Genomic DNA, 21,742 nt, shown 5'->3' on the forward strand with positions numbered 1-21,742 from the left:
TATCGGGCGGCATGGTGGTGTCATGGTTAGCGCTGTTGCCTCACAGCAAGAAGGTCCGGGTTCAAGCCCTGTGGCCAGCGAGGGCCTTTCTGTGTGGAGTTTGCATGTTCTCCCTGTGTCTGTGTGGGTTTCCTCCGGGTGCTCCGGTTTCCCCCACAGTCCAAAGACATGCAGGTTAGGTTAACTGGTGACTCTAAATTGACCGTAGGTGTGAGTGTGAATGGTTGTCTGTGTCTATGTGTCAGCCCTGTGATGACCTGGCGACTTGTCCAGGGTGTACCCCGCCTTTCGCCCGTAGTCAGCTGGGATAGGCTCCAGCTTGCCTGCGACCCTGTAGAACAGGATAAAGCGGCTAGAGATAATGAGATGAGATGAGCTAAAGCTATTATAAAGCTTCTTAGACACAATCAAATAATGCAAATAACATTCTCAGCTCAAGCTGACATTTTACACTTTGCCACTTAAATATCTTCTTTGTGTTGTCTGTATACTGTATTCAACTGAGTGTTGCACTTTGGGAAATCTGAACTCCAAGCTATTAGTCTCCCATTGTTAGTTTTCTTCATTTTCATTCATAAGGTGCAAAGAATCATAAAGGCAGGCTCCAGTAGTGGGCTACAGGTTAGTGCTCTGTTCTGCAGGTTCATTTTTGCCATTTCAACACTTGGAAGAAAAACAGCACAACCCAACTTAATCTTTGAGGCATGTAAAACCCTTTTTCCAACCTGAATGAGAGCTCAGGGTAGTTGGTTAAAAAAATTTCGGTGACCAGCTATAATATAACTAATTTGCCATACATTCATATTGTAGCTAGGCATCTTCACTCTGTAAATACTTGCTCTCTCTCTCTCTCTCTCACACACACACACACACACACACACACACACACACACACACACACACACACACACCTCTAATGTTTATTTTAAATAAACATTTAGTCAACATCCTGTAACAACTTCAGCATCTGATGTTAGAACATCAGCTCTCACTTTGCAGAGCCAAAGCTGATTAAAGAAGCAGCCCCCCATGCTCCCCTGTGCCTGGCGGTGCCAAGACATGGTTGAATGAGACCGTCATTGATGGCGTAGCTCACGCCAGCTCCATCTAGTCCAGAAGGAACAATCTAAAGTAGGCTACCTTGAGTAATAAATATTGCTAGCTATATACAGTATATACAAGCTGTATATAGAAACTATACACACCCTAGGAATACCAACCTATTTGCCAGAAAGAATCCAAAATGGCGAGGAATTGACCAAGAAGAAGTGATTTTTGTTGAACTGCTCATTAAGGCTTAATTAGTCCATAACTTCATTAATAATTGTAATTAAGCAAATCTGGGTAGAAGTTATATGCATCCTAGGTACCCCTACTTTCATGCCAGAAAGAATCAAAATCGGTGAAGAACTGAGGGAGAAGAAGCGATTTGTATGGAAACTGCTTGTTAGGACTTAATTACTCCATATCTTCATTATTAATTGCAATTATGCAAATTTGGGTAGAAGCTATATGCACCCCAGGCAGACCTACCTTCCTGCCAAAAAGAATAAAAATCAGTAAATAATTGAGAGAAGTGATTTTCGTGAAATGCGGACGCCAGATAGACGCTAGACAATGGACGCCGGATGCCGGATGGACAACAGATGATGGCATAAGCTCATTGCCTGTTGGCTGAATGAGCTAATAATGATCGATGAATATGAAAAAAATATTGATGATTAAAATTGTAGTTAATAATGTTTTAATTTAACTTATTTATTTGGTGTTGTGCTAAAGAACATTCTGGGGGTGGGGGTAATACACAGCAGGCATACACCAGAACAGTGAGGGTGAATGAACATTTAGTGCATCAGTCTGTGGTACTCTGCAGAACTCCTCATACAGATGGAAACTATTGATACATTTGAGATATTATTATAGAAGCAGGTTTGGTTGTATAGTTTATTTATATGTTACATTCCTTTAACCCCTTCAAAAAACACTGCCCTGTGCTCTGCACAACACTTTGTGTGTGACAGATGGCCTTGTCACAAATAGTCCATAGACTTACTCTGGTTTACCAGTAGGAATTCGGTCTTCAGTTGGTCTTCAGTTTTAAGGCAACACTAATCAACCCACATGTATTTAAACTTTAAAAGCACACTGACTACAAATGTTTGCCTGTAAGGTTTATAACAGTTCCCAGTTTTGAAACACTCTTCTTTCTTTACAGTGCCCCTTCTTTGTTTTTCAGGTGGCTCAGCGCACAGTTCATTGTTTCCCCTGTGAGTCTGGTGTCCATGTTCTGCAGAAGGGACAGTTTGCTCTTTCAGCGGAGGCAGCTTTGCACATGCAGTCAGAGAGATCTGGCAGCACAATACAACACTGCTCGACCGTAGTGATTCATTTCTTTGTGTTCTGCAGGTCCCTGCATCATAGCAGTATATTCAGGGGTTTCATCTATCTTTCCTTTGCACTATATTAAATATTATAGTGGCTTGTTTCATGCAAATGAAGTTGTTCTGACAATAGTCTGAAAATAAATGGTGTTTAATATAGATCATTTGAGGCTATGTGGATGAATTGATTAGTAGTTAAAACTATTTATTTTTGGAGCATTTTTATTTACAGTGACAATACTGACTCTGAGCATTTCAGCTTATACAGAATGAGTGAAAAATTCACTGCTTGGCTCAGAAATCAAAATAAGCTCTGGAAACCTGAGAGAGAAAAAGAAATATTCCTTGGTGTCTGTATGAATTCAGTCTGCCTGAGTCCATATAAAGGATGTTTAGCAGCTGTTGATGGTCTCCACTTGGTGGGAGCAAGCAATAAAGGTTTTGAGCACATTCTGGAGCATCTCAGCCCTCAACTTGCTGATCTGCAGCACCTCCTCATGATTGACCTTCTCCTCATTGCTGTAGTCCAAGGGTACCTTGTTGGTAATGAGAGACAGGCCTAAGACTTGCAAACCACAGTGTTTGGCCACTGTCACCTCAGGGATTGTGCTCATACCTGCAGGGGTGACAGGAGACAGACAGTGTGCAGTTCTGTTTTGTATTCCTTATTGAGGAGAAACAACATCCTGTTATTGTTACTGGAATAATACAGGTAACTGGATAAAACATTCAAAGATGACAATAACCAGATCCCTGGAGAGATCTGTAAGCTCCACATTAAACCATCAATGAGGGCAATGAAAGCTACTTTGAGAAACGTGTAGTTAAAGTCACATTGTGTAGAAATGTTGGAAATAAATAAATAAAAAACTTAGATGGATGGGGTGTGTGGCTTTGGAGAGAATGTTAAAGGGAGGGGCTATATTTGAAATTTGAGTTTCAAAACAATTAGATTCTAATCATTTCTACCAAAATTGTTCACTAAGCCTTAAATCACTAAATTTTTGAAGTGTTAATTACAGTGTATGGTGTTCACAATGGAATCAAATTTAATTCAATTGAATTTTATTTGTAAGGTGCTTTTAATAATAGACATTATTGCAAATCAGTTTTACAGAAACATAATTAACAGTTATTCCACAAAATTGAGTTGTACATGAGTTGACAGCCGATGAGGCATAGTGCTGAGTTGGCTGTAAGCCATGTACGACAAGATTGAGTGGAATAACTGTTTTATTCTATCCACATTCACTGGATTTTGAGAAACAGAGCATTTTTATTTTATATTTTCTGCAAATTCGATAAATAAAAACTTTATACAAAATGTCCAACAAAATCGTTTCCGCTTAGAATATAAACAAACCGGTGAAATGACAGTAACAATTTCTGAAAAATGATATAATAATAATTCTTGAAAAGTAAAAAAAGATTTTTTTAAATCATTCTTACCATCAAATACTTTCATTCCATATTTTGTTGCTTTTTTTTGTATATTTTTGGGTTTCTTCTTCTTCTTCTTTAGGGTTTTTTGGTGGTTGGTAAACCAACTTAAAGGTGCATTACTGCCACCGACTGGGTTGGCGTGTGGAATAGGAGATACTGGGGGGTAAAAACAAAACAAAAAACTATATTCTTTAAGCTATTTCTGTTTCTTTTAAATACATGATTATTTGGGGGGGGGGGGGGGGGGGGGGTTCAAGTAGAGTTTTTATTTTGTCCTCAGTTGGTTCAGGAACATGCTCCATCATTTTGTTTTTTTCTATTCATGGTATATAAGCTGATATCCTAGTAGTAGAGTAGCCAATCAGAATGCACGGTTGCTCATATCCAGTGAATGTGGATAGAATAAATTCCAGATATACATTTTCAGAATTTATAAATGGATCCCTCCTATTTATCAAATGAATCAGTGCATCTTTATCAGATGAATCAAACACAGCAACATTCGATTAAAATAGGTATAAAAGCACAGATAAGCTCCCAACTGAATTGTCCAGATGTAGATTTCTTTACCTACGGAATCACTTCCAAGAATATGCAGCATCCGTGCTTCAGCAACAGTTTCAAAGTTGGGTCCACTGACCATACAGTAAACTCCCTCCCGCACAAATTCAGAATAGCCCAACTCACTGCTGATGTCCAGAGCCAACTTTCTTAGCTCTTTACTATATGCATCAGACATGCATGGGAACCTGATCCCAAATCTAAAGAAGATGAAGAATAATACAAGGTAAAAATAGTCATATTTTCATTTTTATGTAATATGGTAAGCTCCTAAATAGTTGTACAATAATTATGAAGAAGACACCTGAAACACAATTCTAGCAAGTAAATTCTAGCTCTATTCAATATAATCCATTGTAGAAATAGTTGAAGGTGGGTGGAGCACAGAAGCACAGCAGGCCAGAACTGAGTTCTTACAAACACTTTATTTTGCACTTTTCAGCGGCTTACTTCGCCTGCCCACACACACGCACACAAATGTCCAGGTTGGGGAGAGCTCTCTTTCTCTGCTCTCTTTCTCCTTTTATAGGGCGCGGCCACTGGGGTAGACACACAAACACAGGTTAATTCACGTCAGGTGCAGTGATTCTACCACTTACCTTCCCTGACTCCACCCTCCTGACGCCCCCCGCTGCCACATACCCCCACCGCCTGACTCAGGCCAGGGAGCCGCCCGGCCTGCAGCAGACTCCCCCCCCCCTTGACGGGAGAGGAAATCCACCACGACCATCTGCACCCTCTGCCTGTGGACCACCTCGAACTTAAATGGCTGGAGTGCCAGATACCAACGGGTGGGGTGATCTGCGCGTTGGCATCCTTCATGCGGTGGAGCCACTGCAGGGGCGCGTGGTCCGAACAGAGGGTGAAAGGGCGCCCCAGCAGGTAGTAGTGGAGGGTGAGGACCACCCACTTGATGGTGAGGCATTCCTTTTCTATTGTGCTGTACCTGCCCTCGTGCACCGACAGCTTCCGGCTGATGTACAGCACTGGACGGTCCTCCCCCTCCACCTCCTGGGACAGAACAGCCCCCAGCCCTCTGTCCGACGCATCCATCTGCAAAACAAAGGGGAGAGAAAAGTCAGGGGAGTGTAACAGTGGCCCCCCACACAGTGCAGCCTTTACCTCAGAGAAAGCCAGCTGGCGTTGCTCCATCCACTGGACTGGATCTGGTGCTCCTTTTTTAGTGAGATCAGTCAGCGGGCTGGTGATGTCCGAATAATTAGGTATAAACCTACGATAGTAGCCAGCCAGCCCCAGGAACTGTCTCACACCCTTTTTGGTCTTGGGCCTCAGGCAGGCTGCAATCGCTGCTGGCTTATTGATTTAGGGACGCACCTGCCCATTGCCCAAGTGGAAGCCCAGATACCGTACTTCCACCCGCCCAATTGCACACTTCTTCGGGTTGGCTGTGAGACCTGCTCGCCTCAGCAACCTAAGGACGGCCCTTAGGTGGTCTAGGTGCCGCGGCCAGTCATTACTATAAATAATGATGTCATCCAAATATGCGGCCACGTAGGTGGCGTGGGGGCGGAGGATCCTATCCATAAGCCACTGGAACGTAGCAGGCACCCCAAGCAGCCTAAAAGGAAGTGTGACGAACTGGTGTAAGCCAAACGGTGTGGAAAAGGCTGTTTTCTCTCAGAATAGCGGAGTCAAGGGGACCTGCCAATATCCCTTTGTCAAATTCAGTGTCGAATAAAAACGAGCCGTGCCTAGTCGATTGAGCAACTTGTCAATATGAGGCATTGGGTACGCATTGAATTTAGACACCGCGTTGACTTTTCTATAGTCCACACAGAACTAGACCAACCTGTCGGCCTTGGGAACCAAGACCACCGGGCTGCTCCAGTCACTGTGGGACTCCTCGATGATGCCCATTTCGAGCATGGCCTCGAGTTCTTCCCGAACCACCTTTTTTTGTGTGTTCGGGCAGTCTGTAAGGGTGGCTGCACACTACTACCCCCGGGGGCATCTCAATGTGGTGTTCTATGAGGTGGGTGCGGCCGGGCAGGGGCAAGAACACGTCAGAAAATTCTGTCTGCAACTGGGCGACCTCCGTGAATTGGGTCGGGGAGAGGTGGTCTCCACAGGGGACTGGAGCAGTGAGCGATGTCAATTTTCCTTTTTGAACCTCCGGCCCCAGCTCCGCCTTCTCTGGAACTACCGACACCAATGCCACGGGGACCTCCTCGTTCCAAAGTTTTAACAGATTGAGGTGGTAAATCTGTAATGCCCCACCCCTGTCCATTCGCCTCACCTCATAGTCGACATCCCTGACTCGCCGTGTGACCTCAAAGGGTCCTTGCCACCTGGCGATCAATTTGGAGCTTGACGTGGGCAACAACACGAGTACTTTATCTCCCAGTGTGAATTCCCTAAAGAGCGTGCCCCTGTCGTACAGATGGACTTGATGTTCTTGGGCCTGTCGCAAATTCTCCTGGGTTAGGTGCGTGAGTGTGTGGAGTTTGGCATGCAGGTCGATAACATATTGAATTTCATTTTTACTTGTTGAAGGTCCCTCCTCCCAATTTTCACGCAGCACATCAGGAATGCCACGCGGCTTACACCCGTATAATAATTCGAACGGGGAGAACCCCGTGGAGGCTTCTGGGACCTCTCGCACTGCGAATAACAGGGGCTCAAGCCATTTATCCCAGTTGCGTGCGTCCTCGCTTACAAATTTCCGAATTATCTTCTTGAGGGTGCGATTGAACCGTTCAACTAAGCCATCCATGTGTGGGTGATAAATGCTGGTGCGGATAGGCTTAATTCCAAGTAACCCATACAGTTCGCGCAGTGTGCATGACATAAACGTACACAGTAAAAATCATAGTGTCAATTTTACTCTTTAAGAGTTGAATTTAACTCTCTGTCAGATAACATTTGGTCCCACTCAAAATCAGTGTAAAATTTACTCTATAGCCAGTGTAAGATTTTTAGAGTTAATTTTACTCTATTTTGTGTCAAAATTAACAATGAGGTGTGTAAAAATATTTAACACTATAGATAGTGTAAGATTTTCAGAGTTAATCTGACTCTATATTGTATTTTCGCGGGGAATCATCACCCTGCAGAGTAGATTTTGTCGTTGTGTGCAAGTGGGAATTAACTCCCACTTTTGACACTACCATTTAGACGATTTTACTCTGCATAGTGTTATAACTACTCTATCCAGAGGAAAATAGGTTTACACTGCAATATTGACACTCCATTTTTTACTGTGTAGTGCCTTGATCAGTCAGAATCTCTTTGGGGAGTCCGACTCAGGAGATGATGCGAAAGAGTGCTTCTGCAATACTACGTGCTGAGATATTGCAAAGAGGCACTGCTTCCAGATATTGCGTTGCATAGAACTAAACCAGAACTAAAATAAAGCGATATCCTTGTGTTGACCGATCTAATGGCCTGATGAGATCTATCCCAATTCTTTCGAATGGGGTCTTGATTAATGGCAGACGGAGCAAAGGTACTTTTGGAATGGCCATGGGATTTACTAACTGGCATTCACGGCACGCCATACACCACCTACAACATCGCTGCGAATCCCTGGCCAATAGAACCAGGCCATTATTCGGGCTAGTGTCTTATCCTGCCCCAAGTGTCTGGCCATGGGATTAAAGTGAGCCGCTTGGAATATAAATTCCCGGCGGCTCTTTGGGATCAAAAGCTGTGTTATCGGTTCCTTAGTCTGAGTGTCCTGCGTCACTCGGTATAGCCTATCCTTAATAATGGAAAAATAGGGGAAGGACGGGGTGGCGTTTGGCTGGAGCGTTTGACCATCGATTACTCTCACTTGGTCAAACGCATGCCGCAGAATTTCGTCTTGTGACTGCTCCAAAGGGAAATTTGCGAAGGATTCCCTGAGAAAGGGAGGAGGAGCCTGCTGCTCCTCACTCTGATGCGGTGATGACGTAGACGGCTCTGTGACAGCTGCTCCCGCCAATGCCACCCCAGGACCTCCCCCTGCTAAATTATGGCAGGCCCCACTCTTCACTAAATGTGCCATTAATACCCTAAATCCCAGCCAATCAGTCCCCAAAATTATCGAGTGGGTAAGGCGAGGATTAACCGCCGCCTTTACTCTAAATTTCTCCCCTCAAAATAGAATGTGGACCGACACTAAAGGGTAGTTGTGAACATCCCCATGCACACACACAACACCTTCACCAATTGTGCTCTCCCCAATGCCTCGTCTTGCACCAGGCTTTGGTGGATTGAGGTCTGATTACAGCCGGAGTCCACTAAAACCTGATACGTATCCCCTTGGATACTCACTGGTATGCAATACACTCCAGCCCAATCGAGAGCGGTCCCTGGCACGTCGGGGATCCGGACCACCGCGCTCACCTCCATCGCCGAGCACTGATGCTGGGTCCAGTGCCATCTGCTGTTCCTTCCGGAAGTCAGGCGATGAATTGTTCCAGCGCCACCAGGTCGATGATTCCCTCTGTGTCGCGGTTGTCGGCCTTCAGCCACTGCCGGCAGGCGTCCCAGAGTTGCTGGCCAAACGCGAATGGCCAGCCAACCTCCTCCAGGCGCAGCGCCCGGAAGCGCTGCCATTGCTGCTCCGGGGTGTACCCCACACGTTGGAGGACGGCCCTGCGGAGGTAGGCGTAGACCAGCCGGCTGTCGGTGGGGAGCTGTAGTGTGGCCAGCTGCGCCACGCCTGTTAGCAGGGGGAGGAGGCGTGCCGCGTGCTGTTCCACCGGCCAACCCCATGCCTCTGCTGCCTGCTCAAAAACAGCGAGGAAGGCTTCGGGGTCGTCCTGTGGACCCATCTTCGTTAGATTGAGGTGGAGAGGGTCCACGGCAGTGGTGGTGGTGGACCCCGCCAACGAGAGTAGGTGCTGGAACGCCTGGCGATCTTCCTGCTGCGCCAGCACCAGGGCTTTGAACCGTTGTTCCTGCTCCTTCCGGAGGGCGACCAGCACCTGGTGCTGGCTCTGTTGGGCCGTGGCAAGGGCATGGACCAGGTCCTTGAAGGGGGAGGACTCCATGAGGCTGTTCTCTTCTGTGCTCCGTCCCGGGTTTCGGCACCACAGTAGAAATAGTTGAAGGTGGGTGGAGCACAGAAGCACGGCAGGCTAAAACTGAGTTCTTACAAACACTTTATTTTGTGCTTTTCAGCGACTTACTTCGCCTGCCCACACACATGCACACACGCACACAAGTGTCCAGGTTGGGGAGAGCTCTGTTTCTCTGCTCTCTCTCTCCTTTTATAGGGCACGGTAAACACAGGTTAATTCATGTCAGGTGCAGTGATTCTCCCACTTACCTTCCCTGACTCCGCCCTCCATTCACAGACCGATGCTTGACCACGCCCCCACTGCCACATCCATGTAATGCATTTCATTTCTTTGTACACTCTACTCTTGAGTCTTCATCAAGAGGATCTTTTTTTTTTTTGCGGGCCAAAAATATTCCAGCCCATACTTACATACTGTGGCTTACATTTTGTTCCAAAATCAGATTAGACTAATTACACTTTTAGTGTGCCCTTACAAAGAGAAAAATATAATTTTTTGCTGATAAAAGTATGTTAATTTAGCCACATTTCAGCAATCAGTGGTTTTGCATTTAGGAACCAAGTTTTCTATATCTCTCAGTCCCTACCGTTCATCATTGGGCCCACATAGTGGATGTTGTCCAGCAAACCCTGGCAAGTTAATATGGTCCTTGATGATCATTATATCGCCTACTTTGAAGTCCTGACAGAGGGCTCCTGATGCATTTATTACTATAATCATCTCCACACCCATCAGCTTGAAAATCCGCACTGGTAATGTGACCTGCAGAGAAAAGACACAGAATATACAGAAATTAATTAGACTTACAATGTGTTTACAATGTTTTTTAATAGTTCACATTTTTCATTCAAGGTCTCTTTGAAAGTGTTTTCCAACACAAAAATGTGTACCATCTTGGGGTCATACAAAGCTGAGAATTATGTATCTAATTTTTGGGATTATATCCAGATCATTCATATTTTAGTGTAAAGGACTACAGCACATGTAGACAATCCTCCTCTCATTCATTCATTCATTCATTCATATGGAATAGCCATTTTATCCTGGTCAGGGATTGGGAGCCAGTCCCAGTAAGTTGTTCACAAGAGCGGCAAGCCCTCCCCCTTTGCGCCAGGAGCAGTAAGCGAAAGGGGTAGGGCTTGCCGTTCTTGTGAACAACCAGTGGTGTAACCCAGCTCACATCACCATGAAGGAGCGCATCTGCAGCCCGGATGTTGAACTGTGTGCTGTCGGACTTCGTCCATATTATCTGCCCAGGGAGTTTTCTAATGTTATCATGGTGGCTGTTTATGTTCCCCCCTCTGCAAACCCGAACACTGCTTGTGACACTATTCACTCTGCAATAGCCTGGCTACAGACTCAACACCCGAGTGCATTCATTGCTATCTCGGGTGACTTTAATCATGTTAATTTGGACAAAACACTTTCCACTTTCACCCAATTTGTGAACTGTCCTACCAAAGAGGGAAGAACAATAGACCTGCTGTATGCTAATGTTAAGGAGGCTTACAGCTCTTCCCCTCTCCCCCCACTGGGCAGGTCAGATCACAACCTGATTTACCTCTCCCCCTGCTATGTGCCTCTGGTGAAGAGACTGCCCACCAGATCAAAGATAGTGAGGAGATGGACAGAGGAGGCCAATGAGACACTGCAGGGATGCTTCGAGATGACGGATGGGCAGACACTGTGTAAGCTCCATGGAGACGACATTGATGGGCTCACAGAGTGCATCACAGGATACATCAACTTCTGTGTGGACACCATTGTCCCAGCTAGGACTGTCAGCTGTTACCCCAACAACAAGCCGTGTGTAACGAAGGACATCAAAGCCCTCTTAAATGAGAAGAAGAGGGCTTTCAGAGTTGGCAACAAGGAAGAGGTGCGAGGAGTACAGCGTGAACTGAGAGCAATGATCAGGGAGGCCAAGGAAAAGTACAGGAGGAAGTTGGAGTGGAAACTCCAACAGAACAACATGAGAGAGGTGTGGAGTGGAATGAAGACCATCACTGGTTACAAGCCAACCAACAGTGAAGGAGTGGATGCCAAAGTGGAAAGGGTGAATGAGCTGAATCTTTACTTCAACAGATTCAATGGCATGACCCCAACCCACCACCACCATTCTTCTGCGGGATGGCTACAACAACACACTTCACATTATCTCCCCTCCCCCACCTCTTCTTGCCCAACCTCATCCCCATTTCAGGACCTCGCTCGCACCTCCTCAACAGACCCCCTGGCTGAGCACACCCCCCCAAGAAACACCTTCATCCCTCCCCCACCCATCACCTCCACACTGATCATCAGCGAGGAGCAAGTGAGAAGACAGCTGAAGAGACTCCATGCAGAAAAATCAGCAGGCCTGGATGGTGTTAGCCCCAGGGCCCTGAAGACCTGTGCCTTCCAGCTAAGTGGAGTACTTCAGCATGTCTTCAACATGAGCCTGGGTCTTCAGAGGGTCCCCGTGCTGTGGAAGACGTCATGCCTCGTCCCTGTACTGTAGAAGCCGCATCCCAGTGACCTCAAAGACTACAGGCCCGTGGCATTGATGTCACACATCATGAAGACCCTAGAGAGACTCATCCTGGAGCAGATCCGGCCTATGGTCCAACCACTTCTTGACCCCCTTCAGTTCGCATACCAGCCCCGTCTTGGAGTAGAGGACACAATCATCTACCTGCTCAACAAAGTCTACAGCCACCTGGACTAGCCAGGCAGCACTGTGAGGATCATGTTTTTTGATTTCTCCAGTGCTTTTGACACCATCTGGCCGGCTCTGCTGGGTGAGAAGTTGACAGTGATGCACGTGGATGCCCCACTGGTGTCCTGGATTGTGGATTATTTGACTGGCAGACGACAGGACGTGCGCTTGCAGTGCTGTGTGTTGGACAGAGTGATCAGTAACACCAGGACTCCGCAAGGGACTGTCCTTTCTCCTTTCCTTTTCACTCTCTACACCACTGATTTCAACTACTGCACAGAGACCTGGCACGTCCAGAAATTTTCTGATGACTCTGCAGTGGTTGGACGTATTACTGGTGATGATGAGAGTGAGTACAGGATGGTGGTGGACAACTTTGTCACGTGGAGCAGGAATAACCACCTACAGCTCAATGTGATGAAGACGAAAGAACTGGTGGTTGATCTGAAGAGAATCAGGGCTCCGGTGAACCCTGTTAACATCCAAGGGGTCAGTGTGGACGTGGTGGAGGAATATAAGTACCTGGGGGTGTACTTGGATAATAAACTGGACTGGTCCAAAAACGTGGACACGGCATACAAAAAGGGCCAGAGCCAACTCTATTTTCTGAGATGGCTGAGGTCCTTCAACATCTGCCGAACGATGCTGCGGATGTTCTATGAGTCTGTGGTGGCCAGTGCCATCCTGTACGCTGTTGTCTGCTGGGGCAGCGGCTTGAAGGTGAAGGACACTAACAGACTCAATAAGATCATCAGGAAGGCTGGCCATGTTGTAGGCAAGGAACTACTAGACTCTCTGACAGTGGTGTTGGAGAAGAGGACACTGTCCAAAATAAAGACAGACAATCTTATATTGTCCTTCCCACCCTCTACACAAGGAGCTGATCAGCTACAGGAGCACATTCAGTAAACGGCTGATTCTTCCATGCTGCACAACTGAGAGACACAGGAAATCATTCCTACTTGTTGCAGTCAAGCTGTACAATGCCACTGTATAACTGTGGTACACTGTTTTACCATGTATACTGTATTCTTAACTCAGGTGCAATATATGTATAGGAATCATTGTATATAGAATCACTTAATTTTGCTTTTACTTGAAGTTCTCATCTCATCTCATTATCTTTAGCCGCTTTATCCTTCTACAGGGTCGCAGGCAAGCTGGAGCCTATCCCAGCTGACTACGGGCAAAAAGTGGGGTACACCCTGGACAAGTCGCCAGGTACCACAGGGCTGACACATAAACACAGACAAACATTCATACCTACGGTCAATTTAGAGTCACCAGTTAACCTAACCTGCATGTCTTTGGACTGTGGGGGAAACCGGAGCACCCGGAGGAAACCCACGCAGACATAGGGAGAACATGCATACTCCGCACAGAAAGGCCCTCGTCGGCCACGGGGCTCGAACCTAGACCTTCTTGCTGTGAGGCGACAGCGCTAACCACTACACCACCGTGCCGCCCCTTTACTTGAAGTTATTGAACTCATTTAAATTTATTTTATTTTAATTCTTTTTTCAGATGATTTTATCTTCTATTTTTAGACATGTTTACTTCTCTGATTCAGGAGCTTTGTAGCAAATTTGAATTTCCCTCCAGAGATTAATAAAGTAATTCTGATTCTGATAACACTGGGCACAAGGCAAGAGAATTTGTCCCAATCACTGGGCACCATACACATACACATCACAGACTTATTCTCACAAAGGGACAATTCAGTCAGTGCACCTATCTGCATGTTTTTAGACAGTGGGAGGAAACAGGAAAACACAGGAAACCCACACAAATACAGTGGTGCTTGAAAGTTTGTGAACCCTTTAGAATTTTCTATATTTCTGCATAAATATGACCTAGAACATCATCAGATTTTCACACAAGTCCTAAAAGTAGATAAAGAGAACCCAGTTAAACAAATGAGACAAAAACATTGTACTTTGTTACTTATTTATTGCGGAAAATTATCCAATATTACATATCTGTGAGTGGCAAAAGTATGTGAAACTTTGTTTTCAATATCTGGTGTGACCCCCTTGTGCAGCAATAACTGCAACTAAACGTTTCATGTAACTGTTGATCAGTCCTGCACACCGGCTTGGAGGGATTTTAGCCCATTCCTCTGTACAGAACAGCTTCAACTCTGTGGTAGAACGTGATAGAACGACTTGTGTGCTTAGGGTCATTGTCTTGCTGCATGACCCACCTTCTCTTGAGATTCAGTTCATGGACAGATGTCCTGACATTTTCCTTTAGAATTCGCTGGTATAATTCAGAATTCATTGTTCCGGCGTCCTGGCCCAGATGCAGCAAAACAGGCTCAAACCATGATATTACAACCACCATGTTTAACAGATGGAATAAGGTTCTTATGCTGGAATGCAGTGTTTTCCTTTCTCCAAACATAACACTTTTCATTTAAACCAAAAAGTTCTGTTTTGGTCTCATCTGTCCACAAAACATTTTTTCAATAGCCTTTTGGCTTGTCCACATGTTCTTTAGCAAACTGCAGATGAGCAGCAATATTCTTTTTGGAGAGCAGTGGCTTTCTCCTTGCAACCCTGCCATGCACACCATTGTTGTTCAGTGTTCTCCTGATGGTGGACTCATGAACATTAACATTAGCCAATGTGAGAGAGGACTTCAGTTGCTTAGAAGTTACCCTAGGGTCCTTTGTGGCCTTGTTGACTATTACACACCTTGTTCTTGGAGTGATCTTTGTTGATTGACCACTCCTGGGGAGGGTAACAATGGTCTTGAATTTCTTCCATTTGGACACAATCTGTCTGACTGTGGATTGGTGGAGTCCAAACTCTTTAGAGATGATTTTGTAGCCTTTTCCAGCCTGATGAGCATCAACAACGCTTTTTCTGAGGTCCTCAGAAATCTCCTTTGTTCATGCCATGATACACTTCCACAAACATGTGTTGTGAAGATCAGACTTTGATAGATCCCTGTTCTTTAAATACAACCCCGATTCCAAAAAAGTTGGGACAACTTTTGGGACACTGATGGTCTTGGCTGAGGACATCAGTGGTGCAGCAGCATCAACACCATTACTGTTTGACACAACTTAGCTCGGACTTCCCACTTCTGAGATAAGTCCAATGCATTGTTACCCTCAGTCATCTTTCTTGTCGCTTACTTGACTTATAGTACATACTACAGTGGTGCTTGAATGATTTATGAACCTTTTTTCTATATTTCTGCATAATTATGAACTGAAGAATCATCAGATTTTCACGAGTCCTCAAAGTGGATAAAGTGAATCCAGTTAAACAAATGAGACAAAATTATTATCTCATCTCATTATCTCTAGCCACTTTATCCTTCTACAGGGTCGCAGGCAAGCTGGAGCCTATCCCAGCTGACTACGGGCGAAAGGCGGGGTACACCCTGGACAAGTCACCAGGTCATCACAGGGCTGACACATAGACACAGACAACCATTCACACTCACACCTACGGTCAATTTAGAGTCACCAGTTAACCTAACCTGCATGTCTTTGGACTGTGGGGGAAACCGGAGCACCCGGAGGAAACCCACGTGGACACGGGGAGAACATGCAAACTCCACACAGAAAGGCCCTCGCCGGCCCCGGGGCTCGAACCCAGGACCTTCTTGCTGTGAGGCGACAGCGCTAACCACTACACCACCGTGCCGCCCCACAAAATTATTATACAACCCCGATTCCAAAAAAGTTGGGACAAAGTACAAATTGTAAATAAAAACGGAATGCAATGATGTGGACATTTCAAAATTCCATATTTTATTCAGAATAGAACATAGATGACATATCAAATGTTTAAACTGAGAAAATGTATCATTTAAAGAGAAAAAATAGGTGATTTTAAATTTCATGACAACACCACATCTCAAAAAAGTTGGGACAAGGCCATGTTTACCACTGTGAGACATCCCCTTTTCTCTTTACAACAGTCTGTAAACGTCTGGGGACTGAGGAGACAAGTTGCTCAAGTTTAGGGATAGGAATGTTAACCCATTCTTGTCTAATGTAGGATTCTAGTTGCTCAACTGTCTTAGGTCTTTTTTGTAGTATCTTCCATTTTATGATGCACCAAATGTTTTCTGTGGGTGAAAGATCTGGACTGCAGGCTGGCCAGTTCAGTACCCGGACCCTTCTTCTACGCAGCCATGATGCTGTAATTGATGCAGTATGTGGTTTGGCATTGTCATGTTGGAAAATGCAAGGTCTTCCCTGAAAGAGACATCGTCTGGATGGGAGCATATGTTGCTCTAGAACCTGGATATACCTTTCAGCATTGATGGTGTCTTTCCAGATGTGTAAGCTGCCCATGCCACACGCACTAATGCAACCCCATACCATCAGAGATGCAGGCTTCTGAACTGAGCGCTGATAACAACTTGGGTCGTCCTTCTCCTCTTTAGTCCAAATGACACGGCGTCCCTGATTTCCATAAAGAACTTCAAATTTTGATTCGTCTGACCACAGAACAGTTTTCCACTTTGCCACAGTCCATTTTAAATGAGTCTTGGCTCAGAGAAGACGTCTACACTTCTGGATCATGTTTAGATACGGCTTCTTTGAACTATAGAGTTTTAGCTGGCAACGGCGGATGGCACGAATTGTGTTCACAGATAATGTTCTCTGGAAATATTCCTGAGCCCATTTTGTGATTTCCAATACAGAAGCATGCCTGTATGTGATGCAGTGCCGTCTAAGGGCCCAAAGATCACGGGCCCCCAGTATGGTTTTCCGGCCTTGACCCTTACGCACAGAGATTCTTCCAGCTTCTCTATATCTTTTGATGATATTATGCACTGTAGATGATGATATGTTCAAACTCTTTGCAATTTTACACTGTCAAACTCCTTTCTGATATTGCTCCACTATTTGTCGGCGCAGAATTAGGGGGATTGGTGATCCTCTTCCCATCTTTACTTCTGAGAGCCGCTGCCACTCCAAGATGCTCTTTTATACCCAGTCATGTTAATGACCTATTGCCAATTGACCTAATGAGTTGCAATTTGGGGTGGCACGGTGGTGTAGTGGTTAGCGCTGTCACCTCACAGCAAGAAGGTCCGGGTTCGAGCCCTGTGGCCGACGAGGGCCTTTCTGTGTGGAGTTTGCATGTTCTCCCCGTGTCCATGTGGGTTTCCTCTGGGTGCTCCGGTTTCCCCCACAGTCCAAAGACATGCAGGTTAGGTTAACTGGTGACTCTAAATTGACCGTAGGCGTGAATGTGAGTGTGAATGGTTGTCTGTGTCTATGTGTCAGCCCTGTGATGACCTGGCGACTTGTCCAGGGTGTACCCCGCCTTTCGCCCGTAGTCAGCTGGGATAGGCTCCAGCTTGCCTGCGACCCTGTAGAACAGGATAAAGCGGCTAGAGATAATGAGATGAGATGAGTTGCAATTTGGTCCTCCAGCTGTTCCTTTTTTGTACCTTTAACTTTTCCAGCCTCTTATTACCCCTGTCCCAACTTTTTTGAGATGTGTTGCTGTCATGAAATTTCAAATGAGCCAATATTTGGCATGAAATTTCAAAATGTCTCACTTTCGACATTTGATATGTTGTCTATGTTCTATTGTGAATACAATATCAGTTTTTGAGATTTGTAAATTATTGCATTCCGTTTTTATTTACAATTTGTACTTTGTCCCAACTTTTTTGGAATCAGGGTTGTAAAACAGGGTGCCCACTCACACCTGATTGTCATCCCATTGATTGAAAACACCTGACTCTAATTTCACCTTCAAATTAACTGCTAATCCTAGACGTTCACATACTTTTGCCACTCACAGATATGTAATATTGGATCATTTTCCTCAATAAATAAATGACCAAGTATAATATTTTTGTCTCATTTGTTTAACTGGGTTCTTGTTATCTATTCTTAGGACTTGTGTGAAAATCTGATGATGTTTTAGGTCATATTTATGCAGAAATATAGAAAATTCTAAAAGGTTCACAAACTTTCAAGCACCACTGTACCTGGAGATCATGTGAAACGCCACACAGGCAATAATCTAAACTCAGGATCAGACAAGGGACCTTGGAGCTATGAGGGGCAAACGCTACTCACTGTACCACTGCACTGCCCACCACACTCTAAAGATAACCTGAAATTTACCTGACCTTTTTACCTTGTTAGTTCATGCTCTTGGTGCATGATTCATGTATTAATCACTGAAAACACAAAATTCTTAGTTTCTTCCAAAATCAAAATGCATTGAAATTTTCCCCTCAGTAAATGTCTTCTGATTATTTCTACCATGTAATCACCATGCAGAATCATATCAGGATTTACCTGCCCCCTTTCCCACTTCTAGATCTCATCAAGTGAAAATGCTAACGAAAACAATGGAAACATCTTAGAAATATATTAATATTGTGGAGGAAAGAGCATGATAATTCGTTTTACATTGTCCTTAAATTATATCATACACAGCTATTTAATTTCTAAATCTTTATCTTGAGTCAGAGAGAGAGAGAGAGAGAGAGAGAGAGAGGCCAGCTGCTGCTGTGAGCAGGGGGTAAAGAGAAGCGTTCATGATGTTAAAAGAGATAAATGCAGAATGTGGATTCAAGGCAATTAGGTTCTGTGCCACACAGAGTGTGTGACAGTAAGAGACAGAGAGAATGAGGAAGAAAGAGAGATGAATAATGAACTTGAACTGATGAAGCTTGGTGAAGGCAGGAGGTCGCAACTGACAGCAGTGACTTTGTTTTTACATTTTAGGTTCAAACAGCACTTTCCAAAAGTTAAATTCCAAATCAGACTCCAAATTAAATCAGACACCATTATAGCTTCATGGATGGGCAATTATTTCAGTACAATTAGGCCAGGATGAGGCTACAACAGCTAATCACCCATGTCTGTAAGACTGTATAAAAAAAATCGCCTTCAAGCATGCATGTGTCCTACACGCTTCAGAAAAAGGTTCTTCAAAAGGTTGTTTGAATAATTAAGGGTTCTTAGTTTGCTAAAGCGATTATCCTTGGAACCCTTTCTGACAGGAAAAGACTCAGTTATAGGGTTAGACATAGCATCAACAAAAAAATTAAATTAAAAATATTCTAGAATTCTAGATTCAACATATGTTTTTCTGTAAGAGTGCGTGACCTTATATTTGCAGTAGCTTATTTCTAAATGTGTCTCAGAGAAAGCATATGTTAACATGTTATAGAAATCTGTTCATTCTTTTCTACAAAATTGAGTGATTAACACTCTCCTCTTAGCATCTAAAGCTGCCCTTTCACATCATATCACAGGCATTTAGCAGACGCTCTTATCCAGAGTGACATACAACATACCCAGTGCAGCCTGGGGAGCAGTTAGATGCCTTGCTCAAGGGCACTTTAGCCATTCCTGCTGGTCCAGGGAATCAAACCAGTGACCTTTTGGTCTCAAAGCTACTTCTCTAACCATTAGGCCATGACTTCCCCCAAATTATGGTGTTTGTGTCGAAGAAGAAACCTTTATTTGTCGCATGCACACTCAAGCACAGTGAAATTCGTCCTCTGCATTTAACCCATCTGAAGCAGTGAACACACACATGCACACACACAAATGAGCAATGAGCACACACACACATACCCAGAGCAGTGGGCCGCTATGCTACAGTACCCAGGGAGCAGTTAGGGGTTAGGCGCCTTGTTCAAGGGCACTTCAGCCCAAGGCTGCCCCTTATTAACCTAACTGCATGTCTTTGAACTGTGGGGGAAACCAGAGCACCCGGAGGAAACCTGGGCAGAACACGCAAACTATACACAGAACGGCCCCCGTCGGCCACTGGGCTCTAACCACTACATCACCACCATGCTGCCCAAGCACCTTTTTGCCTTCATCTTATAAATTGGTAGCTGTCAAGAAAATAGTGAAGGCCTACCTAGTGTTCAGGAATTAGCAACGGTTAAATTGGGAAAGAATTAGCCAAAAAAAAAAAAGATATGGGGAAGCTAAGTTCTTAATCCACAAAATAAAAGAAAATGTGTGGTTTGCATATGTGTTTGCACATAAATTCAAAAGGTTTCCACTCTCTGTTCCTTTTTTGTCTGTTTTGACCCCCTGTAATGTCTAAAGTTCATAAAGCTAACAACTCCCTTTATTTTACTTTGTGTTCTTCTCTCTTCACTTCCTCTTCAGGGCAGTGATAGTGTAATCAGACTTAAACTGCAGGAATAAGGAAAGTGTATTCAAACACTAACTGCATCAACTCAGTGAAAGTGCCTTACTAATTGACATAACCAGGGGTCAGTGAAGGGCTAGGAACATTGTTATCCAATTACGCTCAACAACACATCTGTCAGCAAAGAAGAGCTCACTTAATGAAGTTGTGTACATGTTTGCATGTGTGTTACTGCATGCACTCAAACTGACAACCTGCAAGTAAGGCAGGTTTCATGGTAAAATATCCTTCTCATTCTGAAACTCTAAAACAAGAGATAGATTAGCAGAACAGTATAGTAACTGATTGAAGGAGAAGCCTGCTTATTCACTCACTGAGCAGAACACAATCATGTCTGACAAATACTTCATGATTTTAGCTTCTTAGGCCGTATTCAGCTTCAATTATATATTAACAGGTTCTCATAAAATATCTTCATTAAAGAGTGAAAAAAGCAGTGTGTTGGTGCAGGATTTAGGGGAATTAGCATCCAAACCAGAAGAAAAATAATTTGATTTCCAGTCCTCTTGTACCTCAGATTAGTTACTTCAAATCTCTTGGGCTGCAGATGATCAAGCTGCACTGTCACTCAAAATTAGAGTTGCTTGTGTTACAGGTTTTGGATAATGACAGTCTGATTATTTTAGTACATTTTCTCTCTATTTAGTCATTGCCAATGCCCACACAGTAGTTAATTCCACTGTATAGCACATCAGCCCAAGAGGAAGACTATTCCTTCCATCCAGAGACCAGGACCAATAATTGTCTTTTGGATGCCAGCTACAGACAGATATGGCATCATCAGGATTCAAACTTGCAATCTCCTCACAATAGGACACTACAACGATAAACTGTTCTACCACTTTTAAATCTTACTGTGGAGCTGAAAATGTGAACTGGTAAGTCACTATAGGTAGGTTTCACCCTCTAATAAGAGCTTTAAATGTAATTACACTACTTTTCAGCCACAAAAATCACCAACTAATTTGACTACTCTTAATCTCAAACATAAGCCTTGATGAAACTTTGACTCAGGTGAGCACCATACCAGGTAGAAGGCTTCAAGTAGAATATTTACAGAGATGGCCCCTGGAAATGCTGCTACTGAATAAGACAGGCGATGGATTGATTTAATGCCTAAGCCTACATTAAGAGTGAAGTGCTCTTGCCCAGCTTTAGAGACATATGCTGGCAGTGACGTCTGATTGTAATGCGTTGTGTCATATTGTCAGAGGTGCAATTACTCTGGCAGTTCTTCCGCACTTCTGGAGGATGTCGATCCCTCTGCGATTTAATGAAAAGCGGGACCTTGGCATCTTGTGCCACACTTAAATGATTCTCCTGGATAGACATGTGCAAATTTCAGAGCTTCTGTCTTAGATAACCCAGGCTAAGCAAGCCTAGAACTCAATTTATTCTCTCTTCTGTAAAGCTAACAAAGCAGTGAGCAGAAGGACATGTGAATTACCATTAAAAAAAAGA

General features: G+C 44.3%; 1 protein-coding gene across 1 annotated transcript in view; it reads right to left on the minus strand.

The window, feature by feature from the left end:
- Positions 1–2,773: 2,773 nt before the first annotated feature.
- The window catches only part of pnp4b (purine nucleoside phosphorylase 4b), a 31,571-nt gene continuing 12,602 nt past the window's right edge, over positions 2,774–21,742 (minus strand). The window contains exons 4-6 of the mRNA XM_060920840.1: positions 9,999–10,174; positions 4,395–4,585; positions 2,774–2,997 (exon numbers count right to left, since the gene is read on the minus strand). Of these exons, the coding sequence (XP_060776823.1) occupies positions 2,774–2,997; positions 4,395–4,585; positions 9,999–10,174 (591 nt within the window). The remainder of the gene's footprint in view (positions 2,998–4,394; positions 4,586–9,998; positions 10,175–21,742) is intronic.

Source organism: Neoarius graeffei, chromosome 5 (genome assembly GCF_027579695.1).
Source record: "Neoarius graeffei isolate fNeoGra1 chromosome 5, fNeoGra1.pri, whole genome shotgun sequence".
Lineage (NCBI taxonomy): Eukaryota > Metazoa > Chordata > Actinopteri > Siluriformes > Ariidae > Neoarius > Neoarius graeffei.